This window comes from Myotis myotis, unplaced genomic scaffold (genome assembly GCF_014108235.1).
Source record: "Myotis myotis isolate mMyoMyo1 unplaced genomic scaffold, mMyoMyo1.p scaffold_m19_p_1, whole genome shotgun sequence".
Classification (NCBI taxonomy): domain Eukaryota; kingdom Metazoa; phylum Chordata; class Mammalia; order Chiroptera; family Vespertilionidae; genus Myotis; species Myotis myotis.
Genome location: NW_023416313.1, coordinates 44,150,843 through 44,168,992, shown reverse-complemented (window position 1 = coordinate 44,168,992; position 18,150 = coordinate 44,150,843). Strand labels below are relative to the sequence as shown.

Below are 18,150 nucleotides of genomic sequence, written 5' to 3'. Positions count from 1 at the left end.
GAGTCTGGGTATGATATTCTCTTTCCTCCTAGTTGTAGAATTTCCACTCAGCCAGCCTTCCTGTGGTTCTGGATGATGTCCATTCCGTCTTTAGTTGTTTTTTGAAGTGGTTGTTCGAGGCAGCAATCTCCGGCGTTAACCTATGCCGCCATCTTGGTTTCTCTTCCCCAGCACTCTTACTTTCTTTTAAACAGCTACCAACTTGGTTGCCTTTCATCAAACTGGTAGGAACAAGACATGCTGGCCAATACTGCAAAACATACATTTTAAGTAAAAGTAACTTTCTTTTTACTTATGGTGTCTCATTAATGGTGAGATTTAATGCTTGAATAATAACTTTTAGTTTAGTTTCTAAATAGCGGAAGAGATTTTAAAATTTCTCCTTTTTATTAAGTTTAAATTTACTTTAAAAAGCATTCTTTTTGGTTAGTGCTCATTTGCATATGTATGCAAATTTTACTTTGGAGTTTACTAGAACCAATTGCTCATAAAATATTGGCTACTCATATAAATGAGTTTATATGAGACCTTGATTATATTGTGAAAAGCTAACTAAGTATTCAGCAACCTTGTCTTGCCAAGCTTAGAAGTTGAAACCTTTATAACATTTAAAATATCCTATACTAATAAAAGACAAACATGCAAATTGACCATACTTTCACTATGCCTTAAGCCACACCCACAAGCCAATCAGAGCGACTATATGCAAATTAACCCAACCAAGATGGCGGCCGGCAGCCACGGAGCTGGAGCAAGCAGGAGGCTTGCTTGCTCTAGTCATGGAGGAAGCCAAGGTTCCCCGACTGCCACAGCCTGGCTCTGACCTCCACTGAAAGCAACAAAGTTTCAAATATAGAAGGTAAACAAACCCCAGATACCTGCTTTCATGCAGCCGTGGCCACGGAGCTGGAGCGAGCAGGAGTGGGTTGCCCCTGGCGATGGAGGAGGAGGCCAAGCTTTCTGCATGCCTTTGCTAAAGACAACAAAGATTCAAGTATAGAAGGTAAATAAATCCCAGAATAAAAAGAAAAAAAGGAGAGGCTGGGAGCTTATGTCGCCAGGGTGCTTGGCCAGCCTGAAAATGGCCCTCAACCCCTCACCCAGACTGGCCAGACACCCCAGTGGGGACACCGCACCCTGAAGGAGGTGTGGCCAACCTGAAAACAGCCATCAGCCCTTCACCCAGGCAGGCCAAACCTCCATGGGGTGAGGGTCCCCACTGGGGTGGACATCTTCTGAGGGGGCCCACACTGCAAGAGGGCATAGGCCGGGCTGAGGGACCCTCCAAGTGCACAAATTTTTGTGCACTGGGCCTCTAGTATGTATATAAATAGAATACCCTTATTAATTTTTATCTGATAAAGCTTCTCACGTGATTTCAAGTATATTAGATTGGTCCAATTTAGTTCAAAAATATTTCTTTTAACAAGAGAGAATAAATCCTTGAATCATTTCAGGGCCTTTGAAATGTCCCAAAGCCAACTCTTGATTAAAGTCTTGAAATTTGATTTGGAAAGACTATCAAATATACATAACCAAAAGATTATATTATACACTTGTAATTATTTTAAAAGATATTAATTAAATTTAAACTGGTTTTAATATTAAAAATTTGGTTCAGACCATAGAATTAATCCTTTTTCTTAATCAGACCAATAGAATATTATATCCTAGGTTGAAACTTTACCACATGTAGTACACACAAGGACTACAATATATTTTGAACTATTAATTTCTACAGAGCAAAGGTAAGAAATATTTTTCTTAAAATAAATTTACATACTTTATGCATTTTATTATTACAACCATATAATTTTTCCCAATTTAATTTGAATTTTTAACTTTTGGAAGCGTCACATTTTAGGTGGCAAGTTAAATACTTATCATTTCTTAGATTGGTAATATGTTTACATTTTTAAGGATATATTTCAAATAAAATACAAGACTTATTCAATTAATAGAATCAAGTCTATCCTCTAGATTTTTCATGAGACAAACTCAGATTAATATTTTAGTATTTTGTCATTTTAAAATACCTAGACATTTAATAATTTTTATTATTTAATTCAGCAAACTCCAAAGTTTTAAGTTACCAAAGACTTTGGAAAATATGTTTAGTCATATATAATTACCACTGGAAAAGATTTACCATATACTTATCATTTTAGTTATGTATATTATGCCTTAACAACTTTGAGATTTTAAAGCCAATTATTATTATCCAAGGCATTTTATTTGGCAAATTCTGTAACAGAGATAACTTACTGACTCTCAGTGGCTTTAATGTTAAAGTATTATTTTATTTTTCTTTATAAAAACAGGAGTGCCTCTCCCCCCCCACCCCCCGCCCCACCTGTGAGGCAACCTTGGAATGAGGTCTATTATTATTCAAGAACTGTCCTTTATCATGGAAACATTAAATTTGTTGCCCAAACACAGCCTGTATGTTTTCCTTGTGTCATTTTTGCCATCTTTTAAATAAAAACAATCTTGGGCTTATTCCATAGCACCCTTGCAGAGATAAGGCTTAGGTCAATAGGCCACCCAAAATCGGGTGAGGTGCACCTTCTCTTAAGCTAGCCTTTTTCTCTTCATGGGTATACAAATCCCAGATGCATCCCTAAATTGTGAGAAATGTCTCATCTATCCAAATTTCAAATGATGGACTGGGAAATAAAAACATGGTGAAAATGAGACTTTTAGTAACACTCTCAAGAGTGGGCATCCATTTTACAGGATCACCAAAACACCTAGTAATTAATGGGCTGGGGCCTTTTTTTAGTTACTTCCCCTTGTCAATGATTTATCCTCGAACCTGTGTTATCAGCCACATGTACCGCTCATATTCTTTCTCCCCACCCCCACATTCTGTTTGCTCTGGGGAAATTTAGTAATGGCCTGGCCATCTACTCTTTCTTTTCTATTAAATTAAATTAAAGGCATGCTTAATAAACAAATTAAACCAAACAAAAAAGACAGATAAAACAACAATCAAGAGACAAGCATGCATAACACATAGATAAGACTTAATAAATGAGAGTTCTTTTCATGGATGTTTCAGATGTTTTACATTGCCTGGGACTTTCAGCCAGAATGCGGCCTAGATCTCAGCCTGTTCACAGATCTTATCCTATTCTGCTCTCCATAGCATCGACTGGTGTCTAAAGTTGTTTTAGCTAAAATCTGCCAGTCCCAAGGCGTCACATGTTAATTTTCAGACAAAGCATTAAAGAACTCTTTTGTGAAAGGACTGTTAGCCTCATTTGCTCTAGCTGTGGTGCCTTCCCCACTAGAGGCGGAGGGTCTTGGGCTTAGGTGTTACAGACTTTTGATCCTCAGTATGAAGTGGGCATAATGCAGTTCGAACAGGAGCCCACATAGTTAAAGATGACAAGGGCACTCGTTCTTCTTGAGCCTGATTTAAGACAGTACCTTTTGACACCTTAATTCCTTGATCCTTGAGCATGCAAGCTAAAAATTTACAATGATGTTTTTGCCTTTTACTCAAATTCTTCCCCAAAATAACCTGGCTGAATCAAAACGTTCCTCATCCACTTATGGTAGTGACTCTGAAGCTGGCACAGTGAACTTCCCACCTTTCCGATGAATTTCCACTTTTCCTTTTTCACTTTGTTTTTCACTCAGGTGACACTTCCTCTCCAGATTCTTGTTCATGGTGCCAGAACGTCGCAACCTTTTGAGGCAGGGGTTCAGGATGGAAAGGAGGGGCTGATGCACAAATGAAAATACTATACAATAAATATGAATTTAGAAGGCATGGGGGGCCAGGTGGAGACCTCTCTCGGTGAGGCACACTGAAACCTGGCCTTACCTGATTTTTATTCAGTTTTAGATTAACATCTTGTCCACAGTAAAGCATGGCAAACAGGTAGCAGACAGACCGCTTCTAAGGTCAATAAAGATCAGTAAAGATCCGTGAGGTTCAGTAAACATTTACTTTGAGACTATTAGGTCAGGAAATTGCTTCGAGCAACCATATCTCAATACGGAAGAATCAGTGCTGAGGATCAGCCTGCTATCGCCCAAGGTCCTTCAGCCTTCCGCGTTCCTTGGTGCACTCTTATGACAGTGTTGGGAAAGTGGTGACTTCCCGCAAATCTAGATATATCTTGATGGGGGCTCTTTGGATTCTTGTTTGGAACTCTTTTCTCTTCTTGGATTTTTGTGTTCTTTTCCTTCACCAGGTTTGTAAAGTTTTCAGTCATTATTTTTTTCAAATAGGTTCTCCATCTCTTGCTCTCTTTTCTCATTCTGTCACTCCTATGATGTGCCTGTTGTTATGTTTCATGTTGTCCTAAATGTCCCTAGACTATCCTCATTTTTAAAAATTATTTTTTTTCTTTTTCTTCTTCAGATTGGGTGTTTTCTGCTACCTTGTCTTCAAAATCACTAATTGGATCCTATGTTTCATCTAGCTTGCTGTTGATTCCTTCTAGTGTGTTCTTCATTTTAGACATTGTATTCTTCACCTCTGACTGGTTCTCTTTTATGGATTTTATGTGCTTTTTATATTTACTCTCTCTTTGTTTAAATTCTCATGGATTTCATCCATCCTTCTTTTAATTTCCTTGAACATCCTTATAACAATTTTTGAACTCTATATTTGGTAGCTTGCTTGCCTACATTTATTTTGTTTATTTTGGGGCACTTTATACTGTTCTTTTATTTGGAGAATATTTCTTTGTCTTCCTATTTTTGGCTGCTTCTCTATATTTGCTTCTGTGTATTAGGTAAATATGCTGTGTCTCCAGTCTTGGTATGTTGTCTTTATGTAGTAGGTGTCTGTGAGCCTCAGTGGCACAGTCTCCTGGAATGTCCCTTGTGTGGGTTATGTGAACCCACCTGTTGTAGATTTATCTTGATTTCTGCTGGCCTATCCATGGATGAGGTTGCCTCTCTGACTAGCTGACTAGCTGACTATGAGAATTAACCATAACCACACTGTGAGTTGTTGTGCAGATGCTAATCCCAGAAATCAGAATTCACTCCAGCAGATTCTAGTGACTGCTGAGATCTACTTTTGTATGTGCAGCACATAGATCTATTTGGGTCATGCTCTGATGTGGTCTTGTGTTGATTCTGGGGCCATTGGGAAGGCACTCCAGTGCATTCAATGTCAGGCATTGCCTGTGTCTGTCCCTGGGCCACCTGTCTGGAGCTACTAAGTGATCCACAGTGTGTGGTGCCTCTGCTGGGCATGGGTATGCACGGCAGTGGCCAAGTTACACTCCGAGGCCAATTTCCACCAGCACTGAGCATGGGGGCAGGTCAACAAAAGGCCCAAGGCACCCAAAATCCGCCCCTATGTGCTAGCTAACAGGCTCCATCATTGGAAGAGCCTCTGGCGGTAGTAGACAAGATAAGTGAGAACAGGTTTTCAATGAGTTATCATGTAGGGGTGAACTGTGTTCATCAGATTGATATGGGTTCAAACTCCCTGCCAGTCCTACGTCTGAGGACACTCAGCAATAGTCTAAGGGCACACCAAGGCCAGCTGCCACCAGTTGGGTGCCCACACAGCTTTGTGATAGGATTGAGTGTCATAAAGTCCTCAGGGTGATGCCAGCAATGTTTATTAGTCCCAAACAGACCAAAATTTAGCCATGTGAAGGGAGGGTTTTGCACAGAAATGGGGTGTTTTTGGACATGCGAGGGAAATATGACCCTCACCCAAGAGACACACAACTTTGTCTTTCCCAGAGTTTGCACATATCTTCTCAAGAGTCTTCCAAACGATTTTGCACTGTGGGCTCAGGCTGGCCAGAGCCAGCTAACAATACTTCTGAGTGCAAGCCTAGCAGGGCGGGGCCAACGGGAGTCAGGAGAGTGAAGCCAGTGTTTACCATATGATGAGACAGTGCTGCTGTGGTATACAGACTGGATTGCTGCTGCTCTGGCAGGTAAGTGGGGGGAAATGGTCCCACCCTAGAACCATTCAACTCAGTCTTTGATACCCTCTGCGTTCACCCTCAAGAGCCTTTCAAAAAGTCTATACTATGGGTTCAGGCAGCAGACTCCCCCACAGTGCATGATCGTGACTAGGCAGAGCAACAGGGAGTCCGGAGTTCCTCCAGGCAGATGCAATATGTAGTGGAGTCTTGACACAGAAAAGATGGGGCTGTGGGCAGTGTGTCAGAGGGACTCAGCGCAGGGACCCTGGCAACTGTCCCTTCAGCTCTGTCACGAGAGCCACACAACCCAGTCTCTCTTTGCACAATCTTAGTTCACTTTGAGGCACGTTCCCTCTGATGGAGTTCAGGGAAAGTGAGTGCAAAGCAGATTTTGTGTGTTGGCCCTTATAGAGGGCACCTGGGTTTCTAGCAGACTCCTGTTCCTCTGTGACGAGCAGAATCTCCACTGATTTTCACAGCCAGATGTTATGAATGCTCCTCTTTCTGGCTCCAGTGCTTCAGACTTGGGAGCCCAGAACGGGGTTGAGGCCCCACACTACTTAAGGGGGACCTCTGCTGCTGAGATGTCCCTCAAGATTCTCAGCCACCACTTAAAGTCTGTATGAAATTATTGTCACATTTGTTTGCCAGTTAATATAATAAATGTTCATGTTCTACTCCAGTACTAATGACAGTTTGGGGATTCTATGGCAAAAGACATACTAACTTTATTTCTTTTTCCCTCCTTTAAAATGGTTGGACAGCCCTAGCTGGTTTGGCTCATGGATAGAGCAGCGATGGCGAACCTTTTGAGCTTAGTGTGTCAGCATTTTTAAAAACCCTAACTTAACTCTGGTGCCATGTCACATATAGAAATATTTTGATATTTGCAACCATAGTAAAACAAAGACTTATATTTTTGATATTTATTTTATATATTTAAATGCCATTTAACAAAGAAAAATCAACCAAGCAAATGAGTTCGCAGGTCACCTCTGACATGCGTGTCACAGGTTCACCATCACTGGGATAGAGTGTCGGCCTGCGGACTGAAGGGTCCCGGGTTCAATTCCGGTCAAGGGCATGAACCTTGGTTGTGGGCACATCCCCCGGAGGTGGTGTGCAGGAGGCAGCTGATCGATGTTTCTCTCTCATCAATGTTTCTAAATCTCTATCCCACTCCCTTCCTCTCTTTAAAAAATCAGTAAAATATATTTTTAAAAAAATAAAATGATTGGACAAAGAAACATAATGATAACTAGTGGCCCGATACACGAAATTTGTACATGGGGGGAGGGGTGCCCCTGAGCCCAACCTGCACCCTCTCCAATTTGGGACCCCTTGGATAATGTACTACTGCCAGTTTAGGCCCGAACCCTGCAGAATCAGGCCTAAACCGGCAGTCGGACATCCCTCTCACAATCTGGGACCACTGGCTCCTAACCACACACCCCCCGCTGGCCTGTTCGCCCCCAACTGCCCCCCTGCCAGCCTATTCTCCTCCAACTGCCCCCCTCGCTGTCCTGATCTCCCCTAACTCCTCCCCCTGCTGTCCTGATCACCGCCAACAGCCCTCCACCCCTGGCCTGATCACCCCTGTCTCTGCCTAGGCCCCGCAACCATGGCTTTGTCCAGAAAGACATTGAGAAGGTCTCCCAAAAGTTCTCCTGGTCTAAAGAGCATATTACACTTTTATTAGTATAGACTAGAGGCCTGGTGCACAAAACTTTGTGTACTCGGGGAGGCGGTCCCTCAGCCCGTCCTGTGCCCTCTCACAGTCTGGGACCCCTCAGGGGATGACCATCTGCTGGCTGAGGCCTGCTCCCCAGGGGATTGGGCCTAAGCTGGCAATCAGACATCCCTCTGGCAGCCCGGCAGCCCTCGGGGGATGTCCACTTGCCAGCGGGGAGCAGACCTAAGCTGCAGTCGGACATCCTTAGTGCTGCTGAGGAGGCAGGAGAGGCTCCCACCACCACCGCTGTACTGGCAGCCATCAGCCTGGCTTGTGGCTGAGCAGAGCTCCTCCATGTGGGAGCTTACTGACCACCAGAGGACAGCTCCTGCATTGAGCGCCTGCCACCTGGTGGTCAGTGTGTGTCATAGTGACCAGTCATTCCCAGTCTTTCTGCTGTTAAGTCAATTTGCATATTACCCTTTTACTATATAGGATAGAGGCCTGGTGCACGGGTGGGGGCCGGCTGGTTTGCCCTGAAGGGTGTCCCGGATCAGGGTAGGGGGCTCGCTTGGGTGCCTGGCCAGCCTGGGTGAGGGGCTGATGGCTGTTTTCAGGCTGCTCGCACCGCCTTTAGGGTGGGGGTCCCCACTGGGGTGCCTGGCCAGCCTGGATGAGGGGCTGATGGCTGTTTTCAGGCTACCTGCACCACCTTCAAGATGGGGGTCCCCACTGGGATGCCTGGCCATCCTGGATGAGGGGCTGAGGGCTGTTTTCAGACTGCCCGCACCTCCTTTGTGGTGGGTGCCCACTGGGGTGCCTGGCCAGACTAGATGAGGGGCTGAAGGCTGTTTTCAGTCTGGCCAAGCCTGAAACTGAAGTTCCCAGTCTCTTCTTTTTTTTCTTTTTTTTTATTCTGGGGTTTATTTACCTTCTGTAATTGAAACTTTGTTGCGGCTCCAGCTCCGAGGCCGGCTGGCTGAAAGCAGGTACCTGGGATTTGTTTAGCTTCTATAATTGCAACATTGTTGCATCTGGAGCTCAGAGCTAGGCCGTGGCAGGTGGGGAACCTTGGCTTCCTCCATCTCCAGGGCAACCAAGCCTCATGTTCGCTTCAGCTGCGTGGCTGCCGGCCACCATCTTGGTTGGCAGTTAATTTGTATATCATCCTGATGAGCCAATGGGAAGCGTAGCGGAGGTATGGTTAATTACCATGTTTGCCTATTATTAGATAGGATGTTATCCCAATAAGTTTAATAAAAATTGTCTGCAGATTATGCTAACACTGGAAGTGAACCACCAATTAATTTTATTTTAATCATCACTATTGGTGTACTCTGTAGGTGTAAAATTTGGCTTCCACACTGTCAGCATTTCTTGGGGGCCAGAGTTCAGAAATGTCATAGGTAGTTGTGAGGTCTTTGGCCTTGCTCTGAAGTTACTGGCTGCCCAAGTTATCACTCAAGGTGGTGAATTTTTCTACATTGTCTTGGTCTTTTTCTGGATCATTTTTATTCAGTTCCTCATTTGGCCTGTATAATGGCCACATATTGTTGGCTTTATAGCTTTCATAGGTTTCCTTGATGGGGTAGGAATTTTTGGAAAGGCTCCTTTCCTTGAACTCCCTTAAAGACATCTTTGCACCCCCATGGATGTCTTTAGTACCTGGAAGGACAACAGAGTGAGTGCAGAAGGACATTGGTTTGTGAGGAAATGGCTGGGATGAAAGGGAAAAAAGTCTTCATGAGAAAAATTATGGGGTGAGGATGGAATCTGCCAGGCCAGGGAGTCTTGGAGATATGCCACTAAAGAAGAGGAGGAGAAGTTTGGGTGTGGTCCTTGCATCCTGGATACTGGATCTGGGTTAACAAGACTTCTTCCTCTTTTACCTTCTTTTGGTGAATGGGGTTGGTTGTTATATAACTGTGCTAGGATTTGGTGGTTTCCTGGTCATCTTCACCATGTCAAAATTTCCCAGGGCCCTAACCCAGGCCTCTTGAACATATGCTTTTCTCTAGGACAATGAGGGGCCACACCCCTAGGCTTTAATTAATCAGGAAGCCTCTCCTCTAGCTAATGGTAGCTCTGGGAGAGAAACTTAGACATCATAAAGCACCATCCTGACACTTCCATGGGGAGGGGTGAGGAGGCCGAGATGCTTTGGTAAGAGAAAGGGGGCATTGCTTTAGCACTCGGAAGCCTTCTCAAACTTATTGACCCCATGTTCAATTCTGATGGGTCACATGGTAGGGAGATGATGCTTCCTCCAAACATTTCCCTAGGCCACCAATTTCAGTGGTTCATTGTTCTTTCTCATCCTTCACCATTAGCTAGTTTTCATAAAATTTACCTAAAATCTTTTCAAGGTAATGTGACTGTCTCTGTGGAGATGTGAATCATCCTGCTTCCCTAGTACAGGTTGCTCTTATGCACCTTGAAAATCATTCACTTCTTGGCTACTACCAGAGAAATTTTCCATCTCATCCCCCTTTTTCCACTGTCCCTGTGGCTCTCCACAGCTTTCTGTTTTCAAGGTTGAAATCATTGTCTTTAGGCTGTCTTTAATGAATAGAGTTGCTCAACTGTTTATCTTATCTTTGTTTACAATCTTGGGGTGATCATAGTAGGTATAGTATCTACATGTGAGGTTTAACAGTATAAGGTGAATGAGGCAGAAATTTAAATTCCCGAAGTTGGGCTTCCTGTTTGTATGTTGAAAACTTCACCTCCTCCTGCCCCACCTCCTAAGGGAACTCGGGTAGTCAGACCCTTGGTCTGAGGGTTGTAGACTCAGGTTCATAGAGGACAAGAGGCCCAGACCCTGTCAAAGTATGGATCAGGAGCTGGGCTAAAGGACCCTATGGTATCCATCTCAGCCCCTCCCATGGAATTGCTGGGCTTGGTACCGAATGTGACATACACTGACTTTCTACAGCGGTCTCAGGGCAGTGAGGCCTTGATCTGAGGAGTCGGGCCTTGAATCAACAGAGGGAGGATCCCAGGGCTCAAGGTGAGGAACATGAGGGAAGAGGGAAGGAACCAGGACCCTAGAACAGATACATCCCACCCAGGGCTGGAAGACAACATCAGGCGATTTCTGCATCCAGCTATCAGAGACTTATGGGCTTTGGTATAGGGAACGGGACCTCATATATGCAGTGGACCAGCCCAAGTCCTGCCAAAGTCAAGGTGAGGACCTTGAGGAAACACTAAAGGGACTCTGGAATCCACAACAAAGGGATCCCAACCAAGGCCCTCCCCCAGTGTAAGCCTGGGAGTCCCCAGGGTGGGATGACGACAACAGGCAATTTCTGCATCTGGGTCTCAGAGACTCAGGAGCTTTGCTATAGGGAGTGAGACCTCAGATACGCAGAGGACTGGCCCAAGTCTTGCCAGAGTCAACATTAGGATGCAGCGATCCTGGATCACATAACAGAGGGAACATCACAGAAGCCCACCCTTGCTGTCAGCCCTGGGAGTCCCCAGAGCAGGATGACCACATGCAATGTTTCCTGACTTCTACAAAGTGGTCTGAGAGATCCTGGGAACTTAGTATCAGGAAAAGGGCCTCTGGTCCACAGAGAGGAGAGCCCAGGTTCTGTTGGAGTCAACCGCTGAAGCAGTGGGTTGCCCAGGCCAGAGGTTAATGACCTTGTTGCACCCACCTGGCCCCTCCCCACCCAACCCCTGCCTGATGTTTAGTCAAGCCTCCAGTTGTTTTGGACTTTATGAACCTTGGCTCTTTATATATATACTAGAGGCCCAGTGCACAAAAATTTGTGCACTCAGTGGGGAGGTCCCTCAGCCCGGCCTGTGCCCAATTCACAGTCCAGGACCCCTTGGGGGATGTCCACCTGTCGACTTAGGCCCACTCCCCAGGGGATCAGGTCTAACCTTGCAGTCAGACATCCTTCTGGCATCCAGGGATTCTCGGGGGATGTCAGACTAAAGGCTTAGGCCCCCAAGGGACATTCTTAGTGCTGCCACGGAGGTGCGAGAGGCTCCTGCCACCACCTCGGCTCTGGCCAGCCATGAGCCAGCTTCTGGCTGAGTGGCACTCCCCATATGGAAGTGCACTGAACACCAGGGGGCAGCTCCTGCATTTAGCATCTGCCCCCTGGTGGCCAGTGCGCATCATAACAACTGGTCATTCTCCCGTTCAGTCAATGTGCATATTAGCCTTTTATTATTATTATATAGGATGTCCCTATTTCCCCCCTTTTGCTCCCTCTACCCAGCTCTTGCCCCCCACTTCTCTCTGGGCATCACCATACTGCTGTCTGTGTCCATGGGTTGTGCATATATTTTCTTTGGCTAATCCCTTCTTTAAATTCAGTTCTTTAAATTTTTATTTTCAGATAAGTCCTTATAACTGCACTATTATATATTTTCTATTATATCATTTAGAATTAAGATATTTTTTAATTGAACCCTTGTAAGTTTTAGCACAATTTAATAAATTATGCTAGAAGCAATTAGGAGATTTTTCATGTAATGCAGATAAATTTCAATTAATATCTTATTAATTTTTAATATTTTAATTTGAAATAATCTTGTACATGTAAAAAAACCCTATAAAATACTACAGCATATTATATGTACCCTTTACCCAATTTCATAGGTTTTAATAATTTAAACATAACCATTATACAACTAAAAAATTTGGAATATATTTTTCTTATAATCTCTTTAATGTTACTTAATTCATTTACATTGTTTTTGTTAATCTTCACCCAAGGATATTTTTCCATTGAATTTTAGAGAGAGTGAAGGGAAAGGGAGAGACACATTGATTGGTTGCCTCCTGCACATGCTTTGATAGGGACTGGGGATCAAAGCAGCAAATGAGGTACATGCCCTTCACTGGAATTGAACCTGGGACCCTTCAGTCTAGAGGCTAATGCTCTATTCACTGAACAAAACAGGCTGAAGCTTAATTCATTTACTTTTAATCTATATGTGTCTTTATATTTAAAGTGGTTTTTGTTTTTGATTGACCCTCATAATCTGTCTTGGCTTCTGGGGATTCTGGGTCCAGCCTGCCTTGCTGCCGGGGACCTGATCGGATCCTGGGCGGCAAGGCGGGGCCGGCTCCTGGTCTTCTGAGGTGGGGCTGCCTTGCCACCTGGGACCAGCTGATGGGGTCTGGGGCAGCAAGGCGGGGCTGGGCCTGCCCTGGATGGTGTCTCGTGCTGGTGGCTCATGCTGTCCTGCCCTGCCTACAGTATGCAAATTAGCCGCCATCTTTGTTGGCAGTTAATTTGCATATTGCACTGATTAGCCCATGGGAGGTGTAGCAAATGTACGGTCAATTACCATGTTTGTCTATTATTAGATTGGATAGAATATCATTCACAGGGTTGTTGCATAATGAAAATATAAAACTTTAAAACACATATTTAATTATCTAAATTAGTATCTTTTAAAATACATTAAAAATTTAAAAAAAAACAAGATTTTTCAGAGGTATTTCTTCATTATTCAGAGCAATTCAACTCTGCTGTGGTTTCTACGTTTGAATTAACATAACCAACTGTCATCATTATATGACTTGGAAAAAAAGACACTTTGATTTTTTTAAATTTCTTTTTATAATAAATAATAATAATAATTTTATTTGGCATTAGTTTGAGATCTATTTATTTTACATACTTCTTAATAATAAGCCAAGATTATTAATCATTACCAGTCTTTATTTCAGATACATCTGACATTCTTGGTTGATGGGAGCAGTGGAGACAATGATAGCAAAGGCAATATTCAATGCAAATACTTGCCAGGAAAGTGGTTGAAGGATATACCTTTTGCACAACTTAATCTGCTTAATACTGTAATTCATGAACCATGCTAAGAGTAGACAAGCCTGTCTACTTAAGATCATATTTCTCATCATACCACACTTACCCAACCAAGGGTTATTTATGCTCAGGTACCTAATGGCAAATGATTGCTTTTAAAGGTCCAGCTGTAAACTTCAGGTAAGAAATTTAAATCAGTATATAAGCTATATAAAAGCACTGTGTAATAAACATTTGGATGTATTTTATATTTTCTTCTAATAGCAATATCAACCATTACAAGGTTGTGGGTTAACTTTTGGGTTGTTTTATTACTTCCCTTTGAAAGTTTTTAGTTTTATTTTAAAATAATTTGGGGCCTTTTTCCTCCCAGGAGTTACACTTCATAATGACTGTATAAATATTGAGGGAAGTGTATTATAGAGGAATAAATTGAGAGGTTTTTTAAGTGTGAGTTCACTGGACCTTTCAAAAGTTGATCTATTTCCTCTATTTCCTACCAGTGGAAAGGTCATTTGTTCCTTCATTAGGCACACATAACATAGGAAATAAGACGTATACTAATGTATGGTGAAGGCAAAAATGATTCTTACAAGTCACAGTGGTCTGCAAAACAGCACAAGTACAGGAAGCAAGATGTCCTCCTTTCTGGGTATTTTCTTTCTTTAATATTGTGTAATGGATTATTTATATTTACATATTTCAACTTTATATATTTTAAATGTATATGTTGTATTTACAAATGAGTTTTATGAATAATCAAATTTATTTATTAAAAATAGGAAATTTAAAGTTTCTCAAAAAAATATTGTTGTAGCATCAATAACCTGTTGTGCCTTTTTGTACAATTAATTACAGCACATCTTTTACTATCATCTATGATAAAAAACATTTGTATATACTAGCTTCTTGTCAAAAATATTCATTTTTCTTTGAACACACCTGATTTCACAAATATATGTATCATAGTTTTAGGCAGCGCTAAGGATGTCTGACTGAGGGCTTTGGCCCCCTCCCCAGGGGAGTCAGACATCCCCCGAGGGCTCCTGGACTGCGAGAGGGCACAGGCTGGGCTGAGGGACACCTCTCCCCCGCCCAGTGTACTAATTTCATGCCCTGGGCAGCTAGTCAGACTATAAAATGCCTAAGCAGTAACTGAGAAAAGCAAAGTGGCTTTTTCTCCAAAGTTGTTTTCTCAAAGTCACAATTTCTGAGATATTTTTAATCAAGTTTGTTTGTGTGACACACAGTACAAAGTTTCCTTTGAACACACTGCTTATCACTCATGTCCAGATACTTCTGTTAAAAAACAAACTTCAACTATGTACATTTTACAGGTCTTACTGGCTTTATTCAGCAATTCATGATTCAGGCAATATCCCATCTAGCAGATAGAAAGGAACTCAGATGAGTATCAAATACATACCTCTAACAAAGATTTGCCTTGTAGTTGATAACGTGACATGATACACTCTAATGGTACTCATGATACACTGTCCTGGTGTGAATGCTGATAACTTGAAAAATAAAGGCCAAAGTGAGGCAACTAGCATTTATTTGAGGTCAAAACAAACTGAAATCCATGGGGATAAATTCAGGAAGGAGCCCAAATTGTACCCCAGTTATGGGGGTGAAGGAAAGGGGTTTTTATGAGAAAGGGAAGGGAAATAATTACATAGATAGAATAAAGAAATTTCTATTGATGCTAACAAGCTAAATTACTTTTTAACTATACGTGGCTGGTTGCTGATTAAAAATGTCAAAATCATCAGTGCTTGTGGTGAGGAAGTCTGCTTTCCTATTAACTTTACAAACAATTCTTTTTAAGACAATGTTGGTTTTGCTCAAGTCCAAAGTTTATTTTGCTCAATTCAATCATTTGAAATGTACAAGGAGCAAGATGTGCAAGGGATGGTGGGCTCTTTTTGTAATGGCTACATTTGTATCAATTTTCTCAACCCAGTAGGCTTTGGAGCCAAAGAGCCTTAAGGCAGCTACCATCAGTTCCTTTCTTATTTTGTTCTATGAACTTACCAATTAACTCAGCTTTTCTGACCAATGTTTTCTTCTTGATGTGGAAATAATTATCGTTTGTAACTTATTGGATCTTTTTTTAAGTGCAAAGTAAATGGCATTAACATATGTACAACATGTTGCACAATGTCTGATAGGTAGTGAGCAGTTAACAAATGTTAGCAATTATGAAAGGCTGAGTCTAAATGTAAAGTTGTTGTTATTCACACAGGCTAGCTGGCTTTTTGAGCAGCACTTCCCACAGAAGCATGCTTGACTTAGCAAGTCTCTTCTAAAAGCTCTTATTTACCCATCATCTCAGGCATATGTACACATACACAGTTAATTTACTTACTTGCCATTTTTTCTCAGTGATTTCTTAAGATAAAGTAGTAATAAATATTATACTTATTGTGTTTGTACTTAACATTGTAAGTCTTCTCCTTGCAATAATCTTATCTATTAATAACTGGTAACTACAATAATAGGATCTGGAGAGTATGATGCTAAGTAAAATAATCCAGTCAGAGAAAGACAGCTATCACATGATGTCACTTATATGAGGAATAAATGAACAAAATATATTGATGAATAAAATAGATCCAGAGACATGGAAGCATGGAACAGACTAACAAATGTCAGAGGGAAGGGCCGTGGGGCTCAGGAGGAGAGAGGTGGGGAGGGGGGGAGAAATTAACCAAAGAACTTTTATGCATTTATGCATAACCCATAGACACAGGTACCAGTGTAGTAGGCCTGTGGGGAAGGGGCAGGAGTAGAGGGAAGAGGGTCAGTTGAAGGGGGAGGGAGAGGACATCTGTAATACTTTCAACAATAAAGATATATTTAAAAAATAATAATTTTTGCTAATGTTACTATATAAAATGTATTAAATATTGAAAAACCTATAGAATTAGCATATCTACATTCTAAGATAACTATAGAGTTTGCATCTCTACATTTCATGTCACATCTGAAGTATCAGTTCCCAGGTCTGAGTGTAGAGTTCAGATATAGAGTGGCTTCAAGAAATCGAATAGTAAGATTTCAACAATTATGAGATGCAAAGAAAGGGTTGAAAGATTAAGTTTCAGAAAAAGAATCATAACTAAAGCTAACGCAACAAGTTGACAGGTACAACACACATTGCCCCTAAACCTGTAATTACCATAAAATATGAAGCTACCATGACAAGTAACATTCGTTAGAGAGAACGCTCTTAAGGCTATCACTGGTTTGAATCAAGCTGAAAAATAATTTGTCTTTCCTTTTTGTTTTAAATGCAGAGAAATTTGTCTGCGTCACATCTCATCAAATTTTCTATGTCAAGCCACGTCATGTTAGAAAAATCCATTCTGCTGTTGTCTCTTCAGATAAGTCTCCTGGGAGTCACTCTTGGTGGGAATGTTCTGATTTGGCCGATGGAAGGTAGTCATTGGCTTAATGTTAAGATAATTATAGATGAGCTGATTAACAAACAGCATAATGTGACTGTCCTAGTTGCTTCTGGTGCACTTTACATCAAGCCCACCCCTAATCCATCTCTGACATATGAAATATATAAGGTGCCCTTTGAGAAAGAAAAAGTGGAAGAAACAATCAAGAAGTTTATTTTGACATGGATGGGAAATAAACCATCTCCTTCAACCATTTGGAGATTCTATCAGGAGATTGGCATAGCCCTCAAGGACTTCCATGTGCTGAGTAGAGAAATCTGTGATGGTGTGCTCAAAAACCAAAAGCTGCTGGAAAAGCTGAAGAAAAGCAAATTTGATGTCCTGGTATCAGATCCAGTGTTTCCTTGTGGTGATATAGTAGCTTTAAAACTTGGAATTCCATTTATGTACTCCTTAAGGTTTTCTCCAGCATCAACAGTGGAAAAACACTGTGGGAAGACACCATACCCTCCTTCCTATGTTCCTGCTGTTTTATCAGAACTCACCGACCAGATGTCTTTTACTGACAGAATAAGAAATTTCATCTCCTACCATCTACAGGACTACATGTTTGATACTCTTTGGAAAGAGTGGGATTCCTATTATAGTGAAGCTTTGGGTAAGTAACTTTGTATTATTTAAATTAAAACAAACAGAGCTCTTTTTTATTTCCTATGATAATTTTTAGTCATACATATTGATAACTATCTCTTATTACCATTTCATAACAGGAAAGGACATAAAATGCAATATGCTTTGCAACTATACTTTGTTGTTTTCTAATTTTATGAACTTGAAGATACCAACTACTTATTTTTATGCATAACATACAGAGACAAAAGCAATTTTTAAATTAGGACTTGATTCCCATTTACATATTGTATTGAAAATAGAAATCACCTAGAAACTTCAGTGGTGTGTGAGGGAAGGGGGGCTGGGGGGAGCTGAAAGAGATTAAGCTTTCTACAAGCCCATTATTAAATAGACCTTTGAGTCTATGTGTGTGTTTAAAACACACATGTATATGAATAATCTGATCATTGCTCATAGCCTTCCTACTGTTTAGCAGGCACTCTCTTGGATAGGGAGGTACAACAAAGACTAAGCTGAAGTTCCTGGCTTCAAGGATTTCACAGTCAAACAGAGAAATTAGACATAAAAGGGAATATTTACAATATGAATTGTGTGGATAATAAAAATATATATAAAGAACAGAAACAATATAAAGGAGATAGGCAGTATATGACAGGACAGGAGTGGTACTCTGAAAAACTTCAGAGTTGAGATGACACACAAGGAAATTTTTAAACAGTAAATAT

General features: G+C 41.6%; 1 protein-coding gene across 1 annotated transcript; it reads left to right on the top strand.

The window, feature by feature from the left end:
* The first annotated feature begins 5,841 nt into the window (after window positions 1-5,841).
* LOC118664370 (UDP-glucuronosyltransferase 2A1-like) lies at window positions 5,842-17,458 on the top strand. Its single transcript, XM_036324799.1, has 2 exons — window positions 5,842-5,921; window positions 16,682-17,458. The coding sequence occupies exons 1-2, from the start codon at window positions 5,868-5,870 to the stop codon at window positions 17,456-17,458; spliced, it is 831 nt and encodes a 276-aa protein (XP_036180692.1). The 5' UTR covers window positions 5,842-5,867.
* The last annotated feature ends 692 nt before the right edge of the window (window positions 17,459-18,150 follow it).